This window comes from Phalacrocorax aristotelis, chromosome 9, assembly GCF_949628215.1.
Source record: "Phalacrocorax aristotelis chromosome 9, bGulAri2.1, whole genome shotgun sequence".
NCBI classification, from domain to species: domain Eukaryota; kingdom Metazoa; phylum Chordata; class Aves; order Suliformes; family Phalacrocoracidae; genus Phalacrocorax; species Phalacrocorax aristotelis.
This window is the reverse complement of record NC_134284.1, coordinates 1,793,378-1,820,570: the sequence shown is the minus strand read 5'-3', so window position 1 is coordinate 1,820,570 and position 27,193 is coordinate 1,793,378. Positions and strand designations below refer to the sequence as shown.

General features: G+C 39.7%; 1 protein-coding gene across 10 annotated transcripts in view; it reads left to right on the top strand.

Moving 5' to 3' along the window:
- Positions 1-2,339: 2,339 nt before the first annotated feature.
- GPHN (gephyrin) overlaps positions 2,340-27,193 on the top strand; it is a 308,628-nt gene continuing 283,774 nt past the window's right edge. For all 10 annotated transcript variants that reach the window (XM_075103174.1, XM_075103177.1, XM_075103175.1 and 7 more), the window contains exon 1: positions 2,340-2,477. In XM_075103174.1, the coding sequence (XP_074959275.1) occupies positions 2,414-2,477 (64 nt within the window). In that variant the 5' untranslated portion in view covers positions 2,340-2,413. The remainder of the gene's footprint in view (positions 2,478-27,193) is intronic.

The window sequence follows — 27,193 nt, the reverse complement described above, 5'->3', positions numbered from 1 at the left end:
TTGTTTTTGTCTGGACACTCAACATGAACTCTGGTATGGACTGCCAGCATATTTCCTAGAAGGTCTCCCTACAGTAAAAGGTTTCTTCCTCACACACACTTGCTTCCTTACTCAGTCAAATACTTGAATGCAGGACATCTACCCATTTGCAACCTTCTCTTGAGCTATTATGAATCTACCATTATATTAACAATCCAGTTTGCAAGGATTTTTATACCATGATAATAATAACCCTCCTCCTGATTTCAGCTGCTTCTTGACTCAGTCCTTTAAAAATTTGTAAACTTATACTATCTCATTACATTAATACAATTCTCTACTACATTTCTAGACAAAAAATCTCCCACAAATCCTACTAGTAGGCGCTTATAAGCCAGGAGGTACTAATGCTAACGAACGTTGCCAGTGAAATCTGAATTCTGCTCCTCCTTCTTACCATCCACAAGAGCAACAAATTAACAGGCTACACGGGAGACTGTGAGATGCTCTGAATAAACAATACTGTTTTTAGTGTAGGGTGTGAGAATCCTCTGCAGGAAGCTACAAAATGTCAAGCTATTTGCTTGTACTTCAGATAATTTCAGATACGTTTGAGAAAAAAAAATCTTTTTGCCTTGTCTACAGCAGAACATTCAACACATAGTGACTGAACCCGTGAGGGAACAGCAGTATGAGCACCAGTGATGCAGTATATCTTCAGTAACCATGCTGTTTTGGGTTCAGGCTTACACCCACCCACATATGTTGTATTATACCATTGCATAACCAGAGATCTCTGGAGCCTGAGTTCTCAGTCTCTATGGCTGCACATACTGCAACTGCTGTGCCAATATAGAAATCCTGATATTGTGTGCAGGTGCACCACCCCATCAAAGTGCTATGACTATGAAAAGACATAGGGTATTTCTTCAGACTTTTGTTTTTGCGCTGGTAGTCCATCTAAGAAAATGATACAAAAGATAAAGAGGAAACTCCTGAGATGGTTTATTAATGTCTATGCAAATTACAAATTCTTTCAATAATTGCTTGTTAGTACTCAGTCAAAAGGAGAAAAATCCAGAGTTTGCTATTAGCAAGACAGTATTGAAACGTCAAGAGGAATGTCTGAAAATATAAACATCCGCTAGAGTCAGAGGGCTTGAACTGTTACAGTGGGTTATCATTTGCAGTTGATGATGTTGCTATTAAATGTGGAAGACATTTGCCAACATATTCATTCAAAATGAGTTTAAACATTTGCTTCCAGTTTCCCAGATCATACAGTTCAACTAAATCAAAGTAAAGATACTTGTTATGATACCAAGTTGTTTTATCTAAAGGTTTTATCTAAAGTTTTGATCTCAGGGGAAAGGGGAAGGGCTTGAAGGGGAAAGAAGGGAAGAGGCCTGAGAAGATTGCAAAAGCACCTTGTGAGCCCTGGGGACTCAAAAGTTGTCAGGAAAATTTTGTATCTCTATAATTCACACTAACCAAAAGAAAGGAAGATCACCACCCTTGTTGTCTACCTTTTCCCATTACCAGAGGTTTGAGGAATCGAACTGTTAACCCAGTGTGATCAGATGAAAATGACTTTGGATTCTGGGGCCAAGAGCAACTTGGTTGCGAGCTCAAATCCAGCCAGACAACTGGAAGAGCGAGCGACCGTGTATCTTCACAAATGGTTTATTCCAAACTAAACCCGGGTTTTAGGCTCAGTGCTAGCAGAGGGGCGGCCCTGCACCCCTCCCGCCTCGCAGCGTGTCTGGGTGCCGGCGCCCCAGGGCTGGCCTCGGCCCTGGCACGGCAGCGCCATCAGCCGAGCAACCGGGCTGCTCCGCGGGAAAAATATAATGCAGAAGTGTTGGCACTCGGCGGTACGGAGGGGTGCCCAGGGGCAGCAGGGGGTGAGATGGGGCAAAGCCGGGGGTACAGCCAGGCGGGGGGCGGCCAAGCTTCGGCCGGGGCACTGGCTGAGCCGGCCATCTCCCCGGGAAGCCGGCGGTGGTGTCGGGTGCGAGATGACAGGGCGCCTCCGTGGCCGTGAGGAGCAGATGCACCGCACCGGCTGCACAACCGGCTGCACAACCGGCTGCACAACCGGCTGCACCACCACCCCCGCCCCGCCCCGCCCCGCCCCGCCCCGCCGCCCCCGGGACGCGCCTGGCGTCACGCGCCGGCTCTGATCGGCGGCAACCGGCGCCGGGCTCGGAGCTCTCGGCAGTGGATCGGTACTGCCTGTGCCGCACGCAGCACGCCACCCTTGCGCTCGCGCCGCGCCTCCGCCTGCTCGCCCAGGCCGGCGCTGGCCCCGCCCATCGTCGGGTTGTCCCCGCCCCCTGGCCCGCCCCGCTCCTCCCCCTCCTCCTTTGCGCTCGCGCCGCTCCAGAGGCGCTCCCGCCCACCCCCCGTCAGTGCGGTGGCTGCGCCGGGAAACATGGCGTCGGAGGGGATGATTCTAACGAACCACGACCACCAAATCCGCGTCGGGGTCCTCACAGGTAACGGGCCGCGGCCGGGCAGGGCGCTGGGGGGAGAGGCGGGGGACGGCCGCTGCTCGGCGCGCGTTGTCAGGCCGGCCCGCCGGTTGCCCCGCCGGCCGGCTCCCGTGGCGCCGCTGCTGCGCCGTGCGGGCAGCCGCCGAGGCCTCGGCCCGGGGACGGGGACCCGGGGGCGGTGCTCCGGGAGCGTGTGAGGGAGGCCGGGCGGCGCGGGCAGCCGCTGCCGCAGGCGGGCGGGCTGCTGGGCGCCGCAGCCTGGGGGACTGACCCGGGGATAGCTCGTCCGGAGGGGACGGGGCGCGGGGGTGGGCGTCTGCCGAGGGGAAGGGGGGGTAGGGGTGTCGAGAGGTTGCCGGTCGTCCTCCGAACGCGGCGGAGCCGTGAGTGAGAAGGCGTTTGAGAAGGGAGCCTGCGGCCGGCGAGAGCGGCCCGGGCTCCCGGCCCCGGGGGTGCCTCCGAGCGCGGCAGGCCCCCTTCGGATCGCTCCTTCCCCTCCCCCTCCCTGGCCTTCACTTTCGGGGGGGTGTGGGGGGTGCCGGTGTGCTGCTGTTGCGGGAGGGGCGGGCGTGTGCGGGGCTGCCGCTCACAGCGCATGGATGAGCCTTAATAAAGCCCCGGCGCACGGCGTGCGGCGGTTGCACAGGGGGCTCCCGGAGCAACAGCCGCTACACACGGTCGGGGTTTCTTCGGCCTCTGGGGGAGCCTTTGCGGTCGTTCTGGTGTACTGTGGAGCGCGGCGCTCCGATGGAAGCGCAGGAATGCCCCGAAATGAAGCCCCGGCGGGGTCAAGTGTGTAAGGGCGTAAATAATGTTCTTGTTGAGGGAAGATGCGAGAGGTTTTAGTGACAATTTTGCGCGTCAAGCTCAGTAGCTTTTATGGAGAGCCTGGGAAGACATGACTGTTCGTGGAAAGCAGCGTTGTGAGCACGCCTAGGAGTCGGAGGGTGTCCGGAGTGAAAGGGGATGATGCATTCCTTGGAGAGAGGCCTGGAGTTAACCCGAAAGTTATTTATTAGACCCAGCGATACGTAACCCGGGGTCGGCCCGGGGCCGGGGCAGCGCGGCGGCGGGGCCCGGCGGGCGGGGGAAGCCCCCGGCGCCGCGAGCGCTGTTCCCGTGTCCGGTGCTGAACCCCCGGGGCCGGGGGCTGCCGGGGGCAGGAGTTCAGCCCTTCCTGCGAAGCTTTTCTCTGCAAGGCTGTTTTGACGATAAACCTCTGGAAAAGCAGGGTGTAATAGAAGTGGAAATCCGTGGCGTTGCTTTCAAATGTCAGGCAGTCATATCCTTAATGAGGGCAGAGCACGTTTGGCCAGACACAAAAGTCAGATTGGGGGAGTTTGTAGCTTTTCTTTCTGAAGGGTAGGGCATGCGTGGAATTACCTGTTATTGTACAAGTTAAAGCAAGAAGAAGGTGTCTGCTAACGGAATGCTCTTTGCCTATTTTTACAGCTTCGTGCTCTGTAACTTGGATTATTATTTTCAGCTTATCAGTGAGTTGTAATAATTTTCACCTGTAAATCTTCCCAGAATGCTGTGTGAATACATATGGTGTTACAATAATTTAAATAATTAAGTCCCACGATAGATTCAGATAATTTTTCATAATACATAGGTTTTTATTTTATATCATAAATCCTGTTTGAGCACTATTAAACTTTTAACTTTGTATCATCATTTGCAATTCCATTGAGAGGAGCATGTGTCCTGATTTTTAATTTTTTTGGTTGTTTTTAAAGGAAGATGAAAAGGTATAAGTAAATAGAGCAGTTTTTCCCCTTAATGCCATTGTTTTGAATTGCAGGCTGAAGAATTCTGGAAATAATTATTTTGCCATTTTGAAAGGGGACAGCTTTGTTTCTAACAGTTTTTCTAGCCCCCTTTTTTTTGTATGTTTGTAGATATGAAATAAAATTTTATGTAAATGTGTTACCTTAATATCATATATTTGGCTAAAGTTTTGCACTCTGGCATTTCCTTTAACCTCTGGAAAAGAATATGTGTACTTTGGAGGGTTTGGACCCCCTAGTTGTTTCTGCTGTTTCAGCTGTTGGAAGACAGAAGATTTAAAAATGCACTCTTCTGAATTTTTCTCATAGAAATGAACTAATAATTGCTTCTTGGCTGTTGTATGAAGGAATGAGTGTAGGAATGGAAAGGTTGGGTAGGAGAACTATTTTTTGGTTTAATCATTTAGAATAGCTCAGTGATCAGAAATGAGATAATTAACATAACATGACTTCTTTAGCTTTTTCTAATTAAGATCATAGCAATACGCTTGTTTTGTTGGGAGTATATACTTGTGGGCTTATCAGCTCAGGCGGACAGATTTATGTTCCTATTAGACCTGGTGTACTCAGTTTAGAAAGTACTGTTACTGCACTTTATGGTAGTATTCAGATGGAATTTAAATTTACTTAGGAGTAACTCATTTGCATTATTTTGGAGTGAAATTGTATGTTTATTTTTAAATGAGGACATGAAAAATTATTTGGGCTTGTTGTTAGTCTTGTCTGTTGTCGAGATTGATGCACATGTCCTCAGAGTACATTAATACAAAGTGAATAATGTTTGCTGTGTAGCTTAGTTTCATTGCATTCAATTTTAAGTTATTGTATTTGGTTTTGCTTAGTAGACCTTTGTGTTTGTGTGTGTATTTCTAGTTTCCTGACTAGAAACAAGCATATATTTCTTCATTTCTGACAAATTAAGGCAGGTGCAATGGATTAGAGAAACAGAAAGTTTGCTTACTGTTTAGCCAAAGTAACTTCTTGTGTTCAAATGCAAAATTATGTGGAATGCAGCACCTTGTTTTTTTTAAAAAATGACTTGTTAACTTCTTTTATATCCAGACTGTGAAGGTCTTCTAGGTAAGAGTCAATGAGAAGAATGGAGTCCATAATTAGGACATTTTCTCAATGTGAAAGAACTGTCTTCCTGAAATCTGGAAGAGTACTTTAGTGTATACAGCATCTGCTGACTTGCAGATGTCATTCACGTTTATTTTTCAGTCTCTACACAGAAGGTTTTACAGTTAAGCTTATTTACTGAAACAGGAGGAAATACAAACAGTGGCACATTACAAAACTGTGAAACTTGTTGTAAACTAGAGGGTTATGTCTTATGCTAGTAGGAAGTCTCCCTAGTTTGTGGATAGAAAATTGAGTTCTAGTCTTTGTGCTTATCATTTCAAGACACTTTGCAACATACAAAAATAATGCAACCATGAAAGTGCCATATTCAGCCCCAGTGTTAATGAAGTGTTCAGATTAAATATGCTGCTCGCTTAAATCCCAAACCTAGGTTTTCTTTCTTCTGTCATTGATACATAGTTCTGGCACGTGAACTAAAAATAGAGTTTCAGTGTTATGTTGTCATGAGGTTACCCTTATGATAAAATACATTTTGAAAGGACTGTGATGCTAACTGGGAGAGTGTTGTGATGGAGAATGTGATAGAAGAGTTGGGCTAACAATGGCCAAAGCTTTGTCATTTGCGTGTTCCAGATATCTTCTTTTAAAAAAGAAATATAGACAGAGAAATGAGAAAAGTGGAGTAGGTAAATAAGTAGAAAAGAGGAAAAACATCTAGACTTATGGTAAAGGTTGGATTATATGCATGCTCTGTCAGCCATGTTATGCACCGGTGCTTCATTAGCACAATTAGCACATTAGCACAAATCTTGACATGGACTTGCCCCTTGCAAGCCTTTCAGGTTTGGGCTGTCTCCAACAGTATGGTTGTTAATCAGTTACTACTGGTGTCAGGATATTGAACCTGGATTAGTAAGTACAGAGTTTCGTAATACTGAAGTTGGCTAGAAAAGGGAAGAAAATGTTTGCTGTGCCCAGAGTTGAATCAGTATTAGGTCATCCTCCAGTGGTGGTGATATTGGTAAAAGTTACATAATCTGTGACCTTTCTCGTTATGTGAGGGACTAAGCGGATCCTTGACCAGCACCGGCCAGAGAGATCGAAGCGATGTTGCCAGCCCCATTAGCCTTATGAAAAAAAGAGACTCTGGTTCTCTCTGGTTGCTCTTTTATTTTGCCCTTTTTCCTCTTTTTCCCCATTTTCTTCTTATTTACCTCTCTTCTTGTTTTCTGTCCAGTAAGCATCTAGTGTAGCAGGTCAAAAAATGAATGTATTGTTACATGTTTTTTTCAGAATATTCCTGATAAAAATTTGTCAACTTTGCACTTGGCTAATAAAGCTTCACTTGAGGTAGGTCTGTGAGAAAGTCATTACCAGACACAGACAGCATTTTCTATCTTTGCTCCTCTCTTCGTATTGTTTCTTGCTTGTTTTTTAAAAAATAATCTCAGGCTAACTTTCTTTTTCAGGATAGTTTTACTTTATTTAGTATTGCTTAAAAAGTGGTGATACAGCTTTTCACCTTTATGAAACATTTGTACAATTAAAGGGAGTAAGAGGTTTTGGCAAAATACAACCCTTCACTAATGATTTCTCCTTCAGGTGCTTTACTTGGAGGAACAAAGGAAGAATAAAGATCAAAACATTTTGAATGATAGTTGTTGCCATGGGTCTACGTAATAAAAGCAGACAAAGGTTTCTGAATGTGTAACCTCAGACCTTGTTTGGCCTCTTAATACTGCAGTGTGAAAGATTATGCTAGCGTCTTTAAGTGACTGAGACCATTTAGTTTGTTGAAATAACAGCGCATACACACAGTGTCTGAATTTATCACTTTGAAGAAGGCATTTTTCTCTGATAGTGAGGGGTGTCGTTACTTGAGATCATTGTCCAAAGAGATTACCTGGGCAGATCTCAGGTTCACCAATGTAAAAGTTATGTAAAAATTACGTTTGAGAAACATAGTGAACAAAATAGGTGGGGTGTCACAATGTGTTTGTCAGACTGTTTTAGAAATACATATACTGTCGGTTTTCTGACTGAAAATTCATTTGCCCCTCTCCTACTTTGCAGTACCTTCTCATGACTTTCCTCTAAGACTCTCCATTAATAGCACGCAAGTTGCAGGATCTTTTCTTGGTGGTAATGCTATTTACATTTTGGACGTGCATTGGAAGTTACGGTAAACTTTCTTATAGAGGTGTGGGTGGGGTGGTAAGGACTGACATTAAGTTTGCTAGGACTTACTGTCTAATTGCCCCAATTGCCTGCATTGAAGTTGGTTAGCTTTTTGTTTGTGATCTGCCTTTGTCTCAAAAACTACATCTTATTGGGCACTCATCTTCAAAACATAAATTCAACTCAGTAGCTTTTCCTGGGAGCCTCAGTTTTCTTCCAAAACCTTAGTTCAGTGAATGAATTTTAGAAGTAGAGAAATGCTGTACTTCCATTAAGAGTAAAACATTCTGGACTTTGAGCAACATTGATTTTTGTCTTTCCCCAACTGTAAGGCTGTCATAATGTTGAGTTTATCCATAGAAACTAGGAGATTTCCCTCTTTGCCATGTGTAGCCGTAAGTCTTCACAAAAGCATTTCTCTCTGATTTTTGATATGGCTATGATGATAAGCTTTTACGTCTAGTGAATGTGATTTATACAGTTGTCCAGTTTCCGTTTTAGAGTTTAACAGTGCTGAATAGGCACCTTTATCTTTTATAGTTAGAGGAAGAAAGTCCTGGACTTTTTTTCCCCCTGTTTTTTAATGTTCACTGTGGAAAAAAATCGGTGGCTGGAATCTCGCTGATAAAGCAGACTCTTCTACTTACCATTTAATGTGCTTGCTATAATACTGTTTCTTTTGAACTGAAAGGAGTGGGAAAACTGAAGTTAAAGTATGTAAAGCAAGAGATTATTTCCCAACTCTACATGGATGTTTTAGTTAGTACCTACTTATTTAAGAAATGGCCATTAATTTGGAGGTTTATGTGTTCTTAAAAAGCAGGGGTGAGAAGTCTTACTTAATCAGTATTTCTTGATTTGGAGTTTACTTACCCAAGTGCAGTTGACAGACTTCAGTCTTCGCCTTTGCGCTCCATGTCTGTAGTTCATATTTACCAGCACAGAGCTTATCCAGTACATTATGCTTTCATTTACTTTTCTGGGTTTATATTTTTCCCTGTTTCCAGTACTGCAGGAAAACTTTCTGTGCTACTTAGCTTAAAAATTAGCGATTTTATGAGAGCTAACTTAATTCTGGGATAACCTTTAGTTAGTTTGCTGGCTTCGTTGACTGGACAATAACAGAATACATGATTATCAGTCCATGCTTTGGAGACTCTAGCATATGAAAGCCTGATAAGCAGACACATAATTTCTCACCTTTAATGCTGATTTAGCCATATCTGTCTGTCTGTTTGCTTGTTTTTTCAAGTAAGAGCGTAGAGTGTCTTTGTTGAGGGGTACTTCTATATCATATTAGGATTTCATGCGTAGCTTTTCTGAAAATGTCTATCTTGAAATTTATAACACTTCAAAAGCAAAGAACTTCCCTGTGCAGTGCCTTTGTGAAGTGAAAGTTAAGATTTTCACTTTGCTTTTTCAGATGTTCAAACTGAAAAAAAGTTCTTTTGAATATGTGAGAAGATATTTATTTTTGGCTGATAGGGTTTAAAAATATTATTTTTGAGGTAAGCAGCTATCATTTTTGTTGTCTGCAATTTGTGAGACTGATATGATGCAACAGGAGGACATGACAACTAAAAATGAGAACAAATTTTAGGTCTTGTTAGAATATTTATAAAGTCTTAAAAGTTCTGATTAAATAAAATAAATAATTTACATTCTGTTCCTGTGTGTAGATGCATTATGCAATTCTTTACGTCTTGTACTGAAATGATCTTGTATTGTTAGTCTTATGTATGACAGAATTCTTCTTGAAAGTTTAGCAGAATGCCTGAAAAAGCTTTTCTTGGAGAATAGGAATGTAATAAACAACCATATAGGAAATGATCGGGTAGCAGCCTTTTCTATGTAGGATGTTTTTAATTAATAAAAAAGTAGCATAGCCTTTTAGGTTTTTTATTTTTTTAATCACAAAATAATTGAGAAAACTATGTTGAAGTTTACAAGGAACAGTAAGTGCATAAAAATGTGCTTGGGAAAATAGGCTTAATTAGGCAAGCATCTTAGAAAATCTCATTCTGCAAGTAAGACTTGTGTGTGATGTTTTGTTTACTACTTTTGTTCTTATACTAATATACTGAGGCTTATTTTATGCCTAACTTACTGGTCAAGTGCAAAGAAATTAGCATAAGCCCTGAAGAGTAACCTTCTATGTATATTTTGCAAAATCCTGCAAAACAGGGCTCTATGCTATTATGACAAGGTGGGTAAATGATATTAATGGTATTTTGTAAGGAATAAAATGCATTCTTTTCCTTGTATTATGATATAAATAGCAAAACTTCCACTAGCTGACTTCAGTGATTTAGTGAATAGCTGTATATTTTTGAGCAGTGAAGTGGTTTTTTTTGATATATACCAAGACCTGAAAGAACTGGCTCAGTGTTAATTTAGCTCCATGTGCACGTGAGTTACCTGGAACAGTAATCTTTAATAGTTTTATACTCAATATGACACTTCATTATGCATTCAACATACAAATTGTATTAGTAGACCAATATAGTAACATATTAAGTATTGCATACATATTTAGGACTGCAACTGTAGAAATACATATTTCTCAGATATACTTTTTCCTTTTCTAATTACATTATATCACTTCTGTAGTAGAGTAAGGAACCAGAATGCATGTGGGCTTTGAACTATAATATATTTTGGGCTTTTGAGTACTTACTGTGTGGTTATGAAAATCTTACTTTTCTTTATTGTACTGCATACTGTAGGGAATTTAAAATCTATGTGGAATATTTTTCATTTGAAAAATCTTTCTTTGTATGTGACTTTTGAGACCTTAAAGTGGGAAGTAGAAATTTAAGTATTTGATGTGGTTTTGTTTGTTTGGTTTTTGCTGGTGTTTGGGTTTTTTTTGGGTTTTTGGAGTTTGTTTTGTTGTTGTTTGTTTTTTTTAGTATATGCTGTGAGGGATTTAAATTCATACTGAATTCCAGGAGGTGAGTTGTTACTCAGAATCATTTTATGGGAGGCTGTACAGATGAAGAACATTACGCATTCTTCAGGAATTAGAATGAATTGCAGTGAAGTGTCCCAGGTCTGACTCGGAAGGGGAAGGTTCCTAGGATCTCTGCAAATGACAGAATAGGCAGAGATTACCATTAAAAAAACAAGTGCCCCCTTTTCTCTTGGCAAGCTGCTTTTAATGCCCTGGGATAGGCCATTTGGGGAAGGATTGATAGCAAGGCCTGAGGTGGAGTCTGTAAAGCCTTCATCCAGTAATTTTTGAAGAGACACTGAATGTGGTGCTAGTTAGGAATTTGGCAAACCAATATGCTTCCACTCTGCTATCTCACCCCTTGCCAAAACAATTTTCTTGGGATTATGAAGACAGAGCAGACTGTAAAAGGGAAGACATTGGTGTCAGGCTGGTATGTATCCTTTCACCTAGGTACTTGCAAATCTTGTCTTAGGAAAGTTTGAGTGTTGGTGTATGTTTCTGGAAGAGTGAAATTTCCAGGAATTTGAACAGATACTGGGTAGTTTCCCACTGATGTGGTTCTTTCATATGCTGTGGAGTAGTGCCATAGCAGTGTGGTGAGAAGTGAAAGGCTTACTATGTACTCCCTGTCAGAATCTTCATCTCAGAAAAAAATCAGGTGAAAGTGGCTAAAAGTAGGTACATATCTGGTGAGAAAAATGCCTGTTGTTTCCAGAAAAATCAGAACACCCCCCCCCCCCCCCCCCCCCCCAAAAAAAAAATTAAAGGGAATAGGTACTTCTCATTTCCTCTCTTTTTGGCTTCATTTTTTTTTGTTGTCTGAATACTCAAGGGGAGACATCAAATAAGCCTACAGCAAATCAAGGATCCTCAAAATCAGCTTAATTGGAAAAATAAGCTGTAAATTAAGCATACTGAGGATAAATGTTGTGAAACATATCTTTGAAAGAGAGCGCAGGAACAAATTGTTTCTGTAGATAATACTCAGAAAACCCCAGAGATGCTGGGGAAAAAGTCACAACAGATGCTCGTGTGTGTAACTCCCTCTGATTAAAACTTCAGCAGCGCTGTTATGCTCTGATTTAATACCTTAAGAAAATTGAGAGACTATTTTAGGACAAATGGTATATAAAGCAGAGTTTTTTGGGGGAATGTTTTAATAATCTCCAGGTTTTTCTCCTATTGTCACTATGATGTCCTGAAAGAATTCCTTCTCAGAGAGTCACTCTAATGATGTTCCTTTGCCTTGATAGATGTATATAGTAGATCAATGAGGTATAACTCCCCACCTGCTAGCTTTAGCTAAATCTAAACAAAAGTACTTCTAGTTATTGTAAAATATACTTGATGGTACTCTTTTTTAATGACTGCTTCAGTTGTACAGACTGAAAAGTCTTGAGGGGGTGGGGGGTGGGCAGATTTTCTTCCAGCCTCTGATTGCGAGGGATTCGAAACCATTCTGGACATGCAGACGTTTGTTTTGGCATTTATTTAGCAAAATTAAGAGACCAGTAAAATGTATGTAGAATAAACCAGGAGACTTAAGAGGCTGTTGAGATTTTGAGAGAAATCTCATACCTTTTCCAGGTAAATGTGACTACTGGGTAGCGCTGTATGGCATAATTCTTTGGACAGAAGGCAAGGCACAGAGCTTCAAGAAGTTGGGAATGGTCACATTAGTAAGATGTATATGGTTCAAGTTGGGTACATTTAAACTGCTCCAGAATATAATGCTCTTCTGACGTGTGATTTTAGGAACACGCTTTGTCCCACAGTAGGGAGGTAAGCTGTAAAACCTTAAGGTCTGATCTTGCCAGTTAAATTCCAGTGGGGTAAGAATTAAAACTATTACTAGTGTCTCCAATGTGCAGGACCTTCTTATCTGACTTAGACTTAGGCTTTTTTTCTGAGGATCAAAGATCAAAATGGAAACTCTAAAGTTCATGTTAAAAGCAACTGCTGAAAAAAGCAGCCGCTGATGAATTTCCTGTGATTGTTAAGCTTCAAGGATGCTCACCTGCCTGTTCCTATTTCTTTATTCCAAAGGATATAGCTGTAGTTTGTGCACAATGGCTTCAGTACGTGACTTTTCTCTTTGGCTAGGCAGCTGATCAAAGAGAATTAGTGAAAGTACTAGTTGTCATTTCACCATTGTTTTGTCAGAAAAGGGTTCAAGTAGACTTTTTTTGAGTGCTTCAATGAACAGAACATCTTTCTGGAAAAGGCATCTGAGGCAAATTTCTGTATAGTGTTAAACTGGGACATAATGGATTATCCTTAATGTTAGAAAAATCTCTTAATTCCTTGATAGTGTGTCTTATATTTGGTGATTGTTATGTGTAAGATGCTGTAAGGACTTATCAAATCATAAGGGAGACTTTAGATGTGAAAGAGTAATCATTTTCAGTATTTCTTACCAGAATAGTAGCAGCTTCTGGTACACTCCCCAATAATTTTAGCAAATCTTCATATTTAGATTATTCCTAGTATGCTTTCTCTGCACCGAACAAACACCGGCTACAAATGTTCTACCTGTACTTCAGCCTCTAGAAAGTAAATTCAGCTGTGCATATGAAAAATATGCAGACAAACACTTTAAAATGAATGGTTGAGATCTTATTAGCATCTAGAAAGTATCTAACAATTAGAGCACATTCAAGAGCTTCCTCTATGTTTAAGATATTGTGAAAACATCAGCCTGGAGCCATTTGAGGCAATAGCAAAATATATATTATAAATCATTGAAAGCATAAATTTAAACTTAACCCCCTAGATGCTGACATTCTAACTAGCAGCTGTTGCAGGGAAAAACATGCAGATGCAGAAATTCTTTACATTTGGGTAATTAGGTCCTCTCTCAATTCTGCAATGATAAGTAGATAATTAAAAAAAAGTCTTTGCTTTTGTGCTGTACCTACATAAGTCTATTGACTGTAATTCAGTAAGTTAACTTAACCTTTTGTGATTTAATTCAATTTAAGTAAAGTCTATGTTAGCAAGTAGTGCAGCCTAAGAGAAGCGGATTTGTAGAGCAAACCACTCAGTACTGGGGGCTTTGCATCCACACTGTTTCTGATGTTTTGCTTCACGCTAGCTGAAAAGCCTTGGAGTGAACTCTAATGGTTGGAGTGCGTTAGGAGCACTCTTGGAGTACATCTCGTTTAGTTTTGTCTGAAATAAATTCAGCATTTGTGCTTTGATCCTTCTCTGCAGTGTGAACCAAAGTATGGTGATCAGGGACTGTCAGGAGATAGCTTGAAAGCCACACTCTTGAACGAGGCAGAGACACTAGTATAGACACGCTATCCACTATTTTTTGCCTCCACAGGATTGTGTGTGCCTCCTACAATTCTTGTGCGTGCCAGAGAGGTCTTCCAGTGGGTAACGCTGAGGAGACTTTCCTGATGGTGGAAAGTATCTGATGGTGGCAAGTGGAAAGATACCAGCTCTTGGACTGTTCCTGTGCATTTTGTGAGGGTGATGTGGGCTATCCTTTGAATCTTTGGATACTCTGGAGAAAGTACATAAAGAGGTGTGAGAAATATCTTTTGTTAACTAACCTTGAAATTACTCTTAACTTAAGATAGCCTAAAGTAAAATTCAGTAGTAAGTAAAAGTATTTCAAGTGTCCAAAATACAGCACACAATTATAAATTTTTATAGAACTATAGATGAAGACATGACAGGAAAGGCATGTTTACACTAATGCTTAGTTTGAACAGGCTTTCCCTGTACCTAGCTGACTTGTCTGTTAGAAAAATACGTGCAGCGCTTTGGGGATTTTATCTTCCTGCATTCACTACATGTCAAGCTGTGTTATTCAGAGATAATTTTCTTCTGGTGTACTGTGCAGTTTGCTATAACTGGTCACTGCTTTAGACCCCAACAGGACTCTCTCCAGGTTTAATCTTATGCCCTGTGGAATTTTGGGCATGTCTCTATCATCACTGCTGCTTGTTTGCTCCTATGCTGCACTGTGCTGGCATAATCTGTTGTGTGGTTGTGCGGGCAGGGAACCGAAACAACTGAAACGTAACGTGTGAGAAAGAAGGGATCCTTTCCAGCTGCATCAGCTGTGTGATCTGGTTCAGCACCGAGCTCTGCAGACTTCTGCTCCAGTAGGTGAATGGTGAGCAAGGCTGGCAATTTTTTACCTCTACTGTCAAATTTTTTAGACTCTTTGTTTCTTTAGTACTCTTCCGTCCTGCCAGTTTTCACTCTGTGCAAAACAAATTTAACTGGCTAACCTAATGGAAAACTACTGTTCTTTTTGAGATATGAGTTTTCTGCAGCCTGAACAAATTGGATTAACTCGGCAAGGGACCTCCGGAGTGCCACCATAAGGGACCGTCTGGATTGCACAGGTGGGATAGGTAAGGGTGGGAGATGGGACTTCTGCTTTTCAATAAAGGAGTCTTGACACTCCTTTATCTACCTAAGTGTTGTCTCCTTTCTTGCAAGTGTTGCTTTGTCAGGCCGAGTATCTTCTCAGTGGTATTTGCTAGCTTGTCCTAACTGACAAGCAAAGATACTGCCTCCACTGAATAGCAAGCAGGAAAAAACCGTAGTGAAAGGAGGGAAGGATTTGCCCATTACAATAAATTATTTTGAGGAGAGGGTAAGTCAAGATATATTTTCCCATTTTACATGTCAGCTTCTTTGATTCATGTGAGTAGTAGCTAGGTGAGTGTGAAGGCCATGCTAGGCATTTTTACTTAACAGAGAGATGAACGTTTAGTGATTTGCATATGTTAGCTAACTAGAAAAGTTGAACATGAGGCTTAGCCACATTATATAAATCAAAACCATATCATAAAGTATAGCTTCTAGCAAAGAATGTAGAGACTGATGTTATACAAATGAGGCGTAAAGGCTGTTAATAGAAAGCAGACTAGCTAAACAGGGAAAATGATTTGCTTAATGATTATGCAGGTATCTTCAAGCATCCCATTCAGTAGAAAAGTTTAACACATCGCTTAACAAGGGCAAAATTAGGAAGTTGTTTTTATAAAAAGAATAGAGAAGTAAACCAAATATACCAAATGCTTGTAATCCCTCTCCTTAAAAATCCCTCACTGAGCCTTATCCAGAGTTGACAAGTATTGAGTCTTAGCAATTCTTTAAGATAAATTAATCTTTTACTCCATTTTATTAATGGTGAAATTAATCCCACTTAGAAAAGTAATCCTGTCCATGGACTCTCATTTATCCCAGCAAAATCGTTCATATATATGGTGAACAAAATGTGAACTGATCCAGATGATAGTATTTTGCCAAGCTAGTTTCCAATCAATTTCTCGCAGTTTACTATAAGTAAATGCTTGTGCCCGCACAGTAGAAAGAAGGTGGAATTTTTTTCTTTTGGTAATAATGCAGAAGGAAAACCGGTCTTTGGCCAAGGCATTAGTGCCCCATGTTCTTAGGGAATATACTGTTGTCAGGCCCTCAATTTGTGTTAGTACTGCAGTGCACTTGTATCGAGCTTCATTTGGAAAAATGAAAAGTTACACTCTTAAAAAGACTGAATGGATATGATCACATTTGGGAGCCTTTTGCACCACCTGTTGTCCACTGATTGGATTTTGAGAGTTGGTGACGTGAGGCTGTATACAGTGGCCCAAACCTCAATTGCCTTCCATTCACTTAATCATGTTCACAGAAGCATATGCTGTTTGTGGGATATTTCTCTTTTTCTTGGATACTAAATGATTGGCTTCTTGTTTTTGAAGTGATCGTATTACTTCTGGTGATGTCTGGTTGATTTGTAAATCTGCTCCTACTTTATTAATGTCTTGTCTTCTTTCAGGAGAACTTTAGATTCCACTTATTTTAATGACTTTTATTTATTAACCTGTATAGAACAATTGGGTATTTGATAAGGCTTCAGAATTTAATTATGGCTCCTATTACAACTGATATAAAAAAGAAAAGTTTGGAAAAAAAAGGGGTTGAGGGGGAAGAGGTAGGAAAAAGTACTCCCAAGATTTTCAGCAGTTCTTCTTTCCCTTCAACTCCTCACCGTTAACCAAAATGCTGGAGCACACTGCTTTCTTAATGACTGCAAGGGAATAAAGCATTAAAAAATAAACTTAGCTCATCTTTAAAAACAATGAAACATAAAGAAATAAGGCCAACAGATTGCTTTGCTGTCATTTTCTTCCATGCCTGACTTTTCATCTTTGCGTTTGATTTGAATTGTGCTGGCTAAATACTGGAAATGGCTTTTCAGCTCTTTTCAGCTATTTTTGTATTGAAAATACTTTTCAGTTACTTGTGTAAGTCTAGCCCTTTGTGAATCGACAAAGGCATACTTCCTTTGGGACTGACAGTAATATCTTCTGTTGACTGTAATGTGGCAAGTTATACTGAAGTCTTTCTTAGTGGTGTTGTTTACTCTTCAAACTTTTTTTTCCCTTGGGGTTTATGTGCCTCGATACAGAATTTGTTGATCAAATATATATCTTATGCAGATTAATTTTGGTGTTAGGTGAAAAAGTCAACCTCTGGAATGTAACTAGATGGAGAGTTTTCTTACAGAATTTCTACTAAATATCAAGTACTCACTCTCTTGGAACTTTTTTGTTTGGAACTGCTATGACTTGACATCTCCTGGAATCTTTTGATTTCAGTATCAGGTCAATATTCATAATTATATTTGTTTTCTCATCTGTTGTTTGTGTGTGGTGTTTTGGTTTTGGTGTGGTGTTGTTTGGGTTTCGTTTATTTCCATTTTTTTAAAATCTGACAGATGACGAGGCATCTCTTCCACTTTGCCTTGTTTTTCTGAATGGTTTCTAGGGCAACTCAAGGAAATACTTTTATTTCCCCCATTCCATCTTTCTTAGTATAGCTCTAGGAAGAATGTGTTTTCCATGTATAACTGCTTGTAAACTTTATCATTTTTGGTCATGATGTTAATGTTGATTCTTTCAAGACGACTTTTTTTTTCCCCCCTCCTCCCCTGTATTTCTTTCATTTTGCAGCCAGGGAACTTGCAAGTAGCCTGTTGTCCACGCTTATATATCTGGAGTACATACTGCTTTAATGTGGTACAGAGGAAGTCACTGGAAGACATCACTGAAGGTGATTGTGGTGGGCTAACCAGGTCCAGCAGCTAAGCCCCCATGCAGATGCTTGCTCACTGCCCCCAGGCAGGATGAGGGAGAGAATGAGAAGGGCAGAAGTGAGAAAAAATTGTGGGTTGGGGTAAAGACAGTTTAGTAAGTGAAGCAAAGCTCTGTGTGCCTTACTGATTGTCAAGGTAAACAATATCCACTGGTCTCCACTAAGCTACCAAGCCAGTAATTCCCTTGTAGAAAGTAGATTTTGTTAGGCTGGGGTCTGCCTTCTGCTGCATTTTTTTTTTTGATCTGTTAGGTAGAAAAGTCTGGTTTGCCTTTGCATGGGGCCTTCTCTCGGACAAAAAGTGCCTATAAGAAATTTTATAGCTTGTTCCACTAATCTATCTGCCCCGTTTCTTTAGGAATACTGGCATTTTATAGATCAGTGCAAGGAAGCAATATCCCACTGTGTGGCTTTACCATAGATTCTGGTACATTACCTGTAGGTTGAGGGAAGGCTTACAAACATCTATTGTCTGTTTACGCTGTTGGCTAGTTGTTTTCCTACAATTGGTGAATAGCATTTTTACTTCTCCTATGCATTAGCTTTTTATAGCTGTTCAGGAGCCTTTGGAAATTCATTTCCTTTTCTTGTCCCTTCAGTGGAATCAGAAATGGAAATTCAGCTTCCATACTTTCAAGGAGCTTCCTTTGCAGGGAAAAAAAAGTATGTTTTAACTGTGTTAGTTCCATTTATGCCTATGTAATATACCTGTAGTGTTCCTCTGTGCTGTTACACAGCTATCTAATGTCAATTACTGTGCATTGGTGATGCATCCTAAGATGCAGACTGGGTTTTTAACCATGTTATGTGAATGTAATTGAAGAAAATCCTTTTATTGGATGTCCAGATGAGATCATTTGAGTAAGGGCTTGATTTAAAGATGTTTAAAGCTCACACTATTGCACAGCTTGTCACTGTTCTGTGATTTATTCTATATTGTATGTAATTTCAGATATTGGATTGTAACTGATATCATTGCTTGCTCTGTAAATTTGCGTGAAGTTCTTTCTACCAGTGTATATTATTTATTTACATATTTTGCATATTTCTTTTATGTCAGTAGTACTTCACAAATACTCAGATAAAAAGGAAGTCTTGAAACTTGCATGCCAGATAGGCTACATCATTAAAAAAGAAAAAAAGAATGCTTTTTTAAGTCTGTGAGGACAAGAACTGATACTACACTGATATATCAGGTTCTTGAATAAACTTGGATTCACTCTTGTAGTTAGCTTTGGCTATTCCAGACTGACTTTTAAAATATGGCTTACTAGTAAAACACACTTCTTGGTTATTTAAGAATTACTTATAGAACTATTGTAATATAATATATGTTCGAGATCCCTAGAGGCTGCAGCAATTTGAGTATTAAGTGAGATGTCATTTATTAAATATGTGTACAACAATCTCTGCATCAAGGGCCTGCAGATTATTTTTTGAAAATAAAATTTAGTAGTTGAGAGATGCTCTTAGAACTCACATATAATTTTATTTCACTTCAGATATTCTGTGTCGAAAGCATGTGAGTGTTACAATAGGATTTTTCTGTGCTTGAATATTGTTTCTACCCGAGCCTTTTCACATTAAGTAACCAGGATCAGATGTCTTGAAAGCATTACATGGACACAGCTTTGTCCTTGGTCTCATTCTCTCTGGTTCCTTAGTTTTTTAGCAGGATATTTTAATACAGAATTTGTTAGCTGAATATCTAAAATTCTGTAGAGATAGAGTCTTGTTTACTACAGAACAGACAAACTATCAATTCACTAGTCTGTTCAAATTAGCTAAGGGAGAGAAGTGCAATTCTGTGTATTAGATGCATGCAAGTATATTTTTGTTGTATACTTTGCTCTAACAGAGTCAGGAGGCTTTTGATTTTCCTCATAGTCTGTTGTGATCAGTATCACCAAAGTATTACCTTTCTGGATGAGTGCAGTTGCTAAACTAAAGGACAGACTTGCAGTAATGAGGAAAGGCTGAGAGACTTGGGTTTGTTCAGCCTGGAGAAGAGAAGACTGAGGGGGGATTTCATCAATACCTATACATATCTAAGGCGTGGGTGTCAGGATGATGGGACTAGACTCTTTTCAATAATGCCCAATGACAGGACAAGGGGCAATGGGCACAAGTTGGAACACAGGAAGTTCCAGCTAAACATGAGAAAAAACTTCTTTCCTGTGAAGGTGACAGAGCAGTGGCACAGGCTGTCCAGAGAGGTTGTGGAGTCTCCTTCCCTGGAGATATCCGAAACCCACCTGGACGCATTCCTGTGCCCCCTGCTCTAGGTGTTCCTGCTCAAGCAGGGGGCTTGGACATGATGATCTCCAGAGGTTCCTTCCAACCCCTACCATTCTGTGATTCTGTGTAATAGTAGTCTAAGAATAATAGCTATGTATTTCTTCAACGTTTAACTTTGCAAACCTCTTAATTTACTGAGGCACTGCTAATATACTGGAAATGACATACATGGAGTGATATATTTTGCCTTCCTTTACGTCTGAGGTTTTACTTCTGACTGCATCCCTCCTTTCTCTGGGGAATAAGATTTTGAGATGAGAAGTTGGAAATGCAAAGCACCATTAGAAGTTTTAATTTAATGTGGTATTCAAAAGCATATAACAGTTTCTAAAAGAATGAACAAATACTTCACTGTTAATTTTTCATATTGGTCAACCTATGTGAACGTTACATTCTTGTGGTTTTAAGGGTGGATTGAAAAAATGACGGTGGAGGGAAGAAATAGTAAATGGTCCAAAAGTTGCAAGTTGGAAAGAAATAAAAAGAAAAAAGAACAAAATAAAACAACCTCAAAAAACCACCCTGCAGTTGACACAAGAGGACGGTTAGCATTAACATACAATGCAATGTTGGATGTTGGGGACAGATGAAGGTGTTAGACTTGTGAGGTGGATTTCATAGAATCATAGAATCGTTAAGGTTGGAAAAGACCCTTAAGGTCACTGAGTCCAACCGCTAACCTATCACTGCCAAGTCCACCACTAAACCATATCCTAAAGCACCATGTCTACCTTTCTTTTAAATACCTCCAGGGATGGAGATTCCACCACCTCCCTGGGCAGCCTGTGCCAATGTTTGATAACCCTTTCGGTGAAGAAGTTTTTACTAATATCCAACCTAAACTTCCCCTGGCACAGCTTGAGGCCATTTCCTCTCACCCTATCGCTTGTTACTAGGGAGAAGAGACTGACCCTCACCTCGCTACAACCTCCTTTCAGGTAGCTGTAGAGAGCAATAAGGTCTCCCCTCAGCCTCCTCTTCTCCAGACTAAACAACCCCAGCTCCCTCAGCTGCTCCTCACAAGACTTGTTCTCCAGACCCTTCACCAACTTCGTTGCCCTGCTTTGGACACACTCCAGCACCTCGATGTCCTCCTTGTAGTGTACTAGAGTTTGTGTGCTCCAGAGGGCAGAGAATATTTGGCTGATCCAGTTCTACAAATACTCATTTGGGGATATCGTGGTTCTTCCAGTGAATGCTGTATTAAAAGTAGAAGAAACTGAAATGAACCTTTATTCATTCTGTGGAGCAGTGCTGTTAAGAGCTACATCCCTAGCCATACACTTCTGAAGTTAAAAAGCTTCATGGCTGAAGGGGTGCCCAAATTCTGACAAGTCTTGTACTTCTGAAGGAAGATACAAATAGTCAGTTAAGTCTCTGTAACATTTCATAGGCTGTATCCAAAAAGAGGCATAGATATGGTGATGCTTCAATATCTTAAAATTAGCAGTTTGGACCATGTAGTGGGAGGGAAGAGAACAGGGTTCAAATGTTTGCATTTTGAACAAAGGTTGCGTTTTCTTTCCTTAGAGGGCAAGTGACAAAACAGAAACAGTCCATGGAGCAGGGACTAGAATCTAGGTCTTCGCTTGCAGTTGAGTGCCCCAGCTATTAGGCTACAGTATGGTCCTTGTTGCTGATTATCTGAATGCCATTGCATTTTAATTCTTAACTGGGTAGTTACCTAGCTTTAGCAGATAAGAAACTTGTCACCACCCAGCCTTTTAGTTTATTATTAATTAAAGCACTCTTCTGGGAAATGCGTTTGAATCCCCGTAGGCTAACAGGGAATTAAACCCAAGTTGCTTGCCTCTGTGGTACTTGCTGTAATCTAGTATGGATCTACAGGAAAAGTGCTGGATTGGTAGTCCCAAGCCATTTGTAAACATTTGTGCACCCTGCAGTGCTCTTACACAGCCCCTGCCACTGCCCTTTCACAGGTTGTGTGTGTGCACTGCCCCAGGTGTAACCTCTGCGTTACCTTTCGTATGAGCCTCGTGGCATGTGTCTTTAAGTGCATATGTTATCTCTATTTCTAGGGAAATCCTGTGGTATTTGTTGGATTGCTTTGTATGGGACTTGAGGGCCTGAATTTTACTTGTATGCAAAAATGCATTTACTATGTGCTACCTTGGATTCAGAAGCCATGCAGATGAGGAGGAAGTATCAAGATTGTTTATGAAGTATTTGAATACTTGTAACAGCAGGAGCAGTGATTTTTGTTGCCATTTAAATGAAAATATCGTAACATTCAGAAAGTTCTGGGATCACCCAGCCTGGAAGCTTTATTAGTACACCTGAAGGGATTAAGTTCCTGGACAATCAGGTTTTCCTTTCAGTTAAATAATAACAATTTTTTTTTTGTTTCTTCTTTTAAAGAGAAACAACTGCCTCTTCTACTTAGGAAGGTTCTGCTTCCATGATTTCTCTGATGTAGTCTTGTTCAATGTCTTCCCATAACAAAATTGGTTTGTGTAGGCTTTAAGAAGATTGTAGCAAGTAGGAAAAGAAAGCTCTCTAGCTGCCTTCCCCAAACCCTTATTTACATACCGTATGATTAAAAGAAGAATAAAGAAATAAAAAATGAAGTATGTTCTCCTCACCTCAGTTTTCCCCCTATACTTGATAAATAAATTCTTGACGTAGTTGGAGTGGATTTTTTAATTAGTTAGACTTAGTATTTTCGCAGTTATCATTTGGTATCTTAGGTTTTTTGGTAGTGGAGCTTCTATGCAAAATTGAAATTGTTGTTACTTAAAGTGATTGGTGTCAAGTTTTTCTGTATCTTTTTTGAAAAAACACACTGTGTCTTTGCTTGTCTGCTGGATTTCTTTTAATCTGATAAGGAAAACAGTCCTGAAAAACATAAGTGCTGGTATGACCTTGGCCATATCTTAGCTAGCAGGTGCCTTTAGAATAAGATGGTACTGCATCATAATTTCCTGATGAGTTACAGCATCATGATGGCATGTGCTCCCACTCAGAATCTATTTTAAGAAATGACAGAAGCACTTTCTTGTAATTAATGTTGTGCTCAAAAATACTGGATTGGAGTGAAGAAAGTCTACAAAGTAATGACATTCTGGAGATTAAAAGAGAACTAATGGAAAAGTAATAGTTTAATCTGTATAGTAAAAAAAATTAGCATGAAAAAAAAACAATCTAGTTTTCGTATTTGTCTATACATCTGTCCATATAACAGACTCGTACAACAGAAGAAATACTGAAGGCATCCTCAAAGAAACATGAGGCCTACTTTGATGGGTGGAACCTTCAAAAACTATTTTAAGTCTTACACTGTAATGGCTGTTAGAAATTGCAGCATGTGTTTTGGAAACTTATGATCAAATCTTCTGAATAGCAGAGCATCTGAGCTCTCTGCTAAAGGTTCCTATTTTGACACTGGTTTCAGTTTGTCAAGAAAATATAGCTCATTTTGGGTACAATGATTGTGAGGGGTAGGTCTTAGGATGAAAACTTTTGAGTACACTGCAAATACTGACCTACTCTGTATTTTCCCAGAATGTAAGGGTCCAGAAAATATTTGAGGATACTCTGTACAATTAATGCTTGTTGACTTGACCTTAATAAGGTGAGTACAGGTTTTTGTAAACCTGTTAATTCATATTAGCTGCATTTTAACTCAAGGTATAAAACACTTGTCTACATACACTGTAAATTGTTTGAGTGTAGCAAACCTTTTGTTATATATCTTTATAGAAAACAGGACAGCTTACAAACAGGACAGACACTTAGAAAACAGAACAGCTGTGCGCTACCATAATACAGATTAGTAATAATACAAAAAGAAAAGCCTGGTACTAAGCGGAATATTTTAAGTCGTGAGCCATAATGTTTTGTGGTGGACTAGCGTATTTATACCTTCTTCCTGTGCTGCTTTCCTACAAGCTTCCTGTTCTCTGAATGTAACTAATCCCAGTGTGCTATTAACATACCACTATTTCTTGAATGGCCTGTGGGAATAATCAGACTTTGGGAAATGGAGCACAGAGGGAATTGACTTCTCCTAGCTTGCTTCTTTTTACATTAACAAGGTGTAGATAAGAAATCTTTAGGTCTCTGCAGTCTTCTGTTACAAAATTAGGACACTGTATTTAATGAATGAGTGCAGTGAAGATGCGTGTAGCTAGAACTGCATGATTAAGTAATTTGCTATGATAAGTTTAAATGGCTATTACCCCAAAGTATGAGAGACTTCCAGCCTTTGATGTATGAAAATAACTGGTTTTGAGAAACACAAAATTCCTAAAGAAATTTGACCGATAGAGCAACATTATGTTTTTAAGGCTTAATTACTGGGGATCTGCTATGCGTAAAACTGAGGTTTTTCTCCAGTTGGAGGTTGATATGCCGGTTTTGCAAAGCATTCTGTTCTATACAGGAAGATCATAAAACAATACAATCATCCCTCTTTAAGTACTGGAATTCTACGTTTTACAGAGAAGGAATATTTTTTCAAGGTCCTTCCTAGTAGCAGGCTTGGCATGTTAAGAATTAATTCTGGTGGAGGTAGTGTAGTGATTCAATTCCGATCAAGGAATTCAGAATTACTCAGAAGATGCGGCTTCTCCATCTTGGAGATGGGTCTCCAAATAGTATCGTGTTTTGGTCATGGCTGGTTTTCGTGAGCAGGTAGCCTACAGGGTAATTCTTGGGTTTATGCTGAAAGATGTGTTGTGCACAGAATACTAACTTCGCAGGGGAAAAACCAAAGTAAAAAGCATGAAGAGAAACATACCCTTGATGACTGACTGAGAATTTCACGTGAGCTGAACACAAATGAAGGCATATTTGAGATATTTTTGAAGAAATACTCTAAGTGAAATAACTTGCTTTCCTTAACATGCTCAATATTGGTTTTTGTTCTGTTAAGCAGTTAGTCCATTAAGGTTTACCTGAAGGATGGAAATGTCATTGTTTTGGTCTTCAGGACCAGCGTAGCTTGAGGAATTTTGTTTGTTTACTGACTCTGTGTGTGTGGGTACGTTTCTGAAGCTCCATTTCGGACAAATCTGGGCATTATCTCATGGACCGTAGTGTGGAATGGGACCTATCTGAACTGGGGAATCCTTATGAGGTCAGCTTGTTAACCTGCACCTATTGAATGATTGCCTGAAATGTCAGTGAACAGTAATGTTTGCCTGATTCCATGGTGCTTCAAGCCATGCTCTGTTTAATCCACTTTATTTCAGTTTCTTATCTTCTTCTGTGTTTCTGAATTTGTTTTGTAGTGGTTATATTCTGTTACTTTTTTTGTATATGCTGTGTGTAGAAAAGAATTTAATCTTTTTTGAAGTTAACTATTGGTTTAGGAGATGTAAAGCTTAAAAATCCTGGAGGTGAATTTCACATTACATTAATGCTTTTTAGTTTCAGTCAGTTAAAATGTGTGCTATTGGCATTAGAAATTATGTAGTGCAATATTCCAGAACTGTTCTATTTTTAATTAAAGGCATTTATAATTTGTTTAGAAAAATGTTCTACTATGTTTTTTACTCAGGTAATCTAGATCAGGTAATACTAAATCAGCTGGGTGGTGGTTGCAGCATAGGCTACTTTGCTGGTGTGTCAGAAAAAAGTATAAATCAACAACAGGTCTGTATTTATGAAATGTTTGGTTTAACTTGTAGGTTTCAAGACTTGGGATACTGGGAATTCAGTCATGACAGTGTAATTTATCAACAATTTCTGTAGTCTGCTTGGGTTTTTAATGATGTTTTTCTTTACCATTAATAAAATTACTTTAAGTTCTCTACTGTAAAATAATAAATGAAGGATCTGTTTTTTTCAAAGAGAAAGTGGATTGACAAAAAGCAAATAACCGTGCTACGGTTACCTGGCTGACATAGCTGTACTTGCAGAGCCCATAGTAGAGACAGAGTGTCCCAGAAGGAGGTTTCTACTTGCACAGCTGTGTGCAGCCTCCTGAAATGACAGATGGAGACAAAAATTTGCTTTTGTCTGTACCCAATCCCAAATTTTTAATGGGTTATGTATAGTTCTTTGAAGGGAATTTTTTGCCTCTGCTCCTCTTCCTTCCACCTGACATAATGCCCAAGTTTCCTGAAGTTCAGATATTCTTCAAACTTATTTAAAAAAAACCAGAGTGTTTCTACTTAGAATGTGTTTGAAACATTGAGGAACAAATGCTTATGATAAAAAGAAGTGTTGGTATTTGCAATTCGGTATGACTTTTCTGCTTTTTATTCTTCTGGTATTAGCCTACAGTGTGACAAAGTCCTGTGTATTATGTTCTGCATACTTAAACAGAAGTTCTTATAGCACAAGATTTTGAGAGAGTAAGAAAAATTAAATTAGCAGTATCTTTTTTAGGTTGGTTCAGCTCCTTACTGATTCTACATGAGGGATTAGAGTTTCTTTTATTTCAGTCGTACAACTCCCAGGCTTTGTTCATGTTGTATACTGCAAAGGTAGTTGACCAGCCTTATGTTATGATAATTTCTCATGTACTAATGTATTTTGAATCCATTATATTTTATAATTGCATGATGGGGAGGGGGGGAAATCAGTGTGTTTTTGGTGTGTGTGTTTAGTTTTTTTTTAACAGTAGATGTCTTCTGGGCTTGGACTCACTTGAAGGGCTGAAATGCAAATACTGGCTCATTAAGTTGTATGAAGGACGTGAGTACCTCCTAGCATCATATTGCTCTGCTAATATCAAATGGTGATAAGTCAATGCTGTTATACTTAGTTTTCTTAATGTGAAAGATAATATTGATTTCTGACAAGTCTCACTTTTCATGTGAAAAGAATTTGAGCATGTATTTCAACTTGCTAGTTCAGTTTCCACAAATAGGATAAATTTTCTACTTTCCACCCTGCCATTTGTAAAGTGTATAATATAAGTAATCTTCTCATCGGGTGGTCCTGGCATGGTTTAATGTGCATGTGACACATTTTCTATTTCTCAGACTAGAAAAATAAAACTAATATCCAGGGGCAGGGAACATTTTTCTCCTGTCTTTCTCTGTGTTCAGTAGGAAAATGTAATTACAGTACTGTCTCAGACTGGAATCCATATGGTGTAATATCATGTTGTAATAGGCATTAGGGCTAGTTACTTAGTATTTTTATTTTTCCCATTCTTGCATGTCAGTTTAACTTCTTATTGAAACACAAACAAGACATATATTTTCATGAATTTTTTTAGTCAAATCCAGGAGTCCTGTTATTGCTTTTAATTTGATGTTTCTTGATAATCTTTAATTAGAAAACATCACATAAGTGATATTTGTAAAGAAACTTGA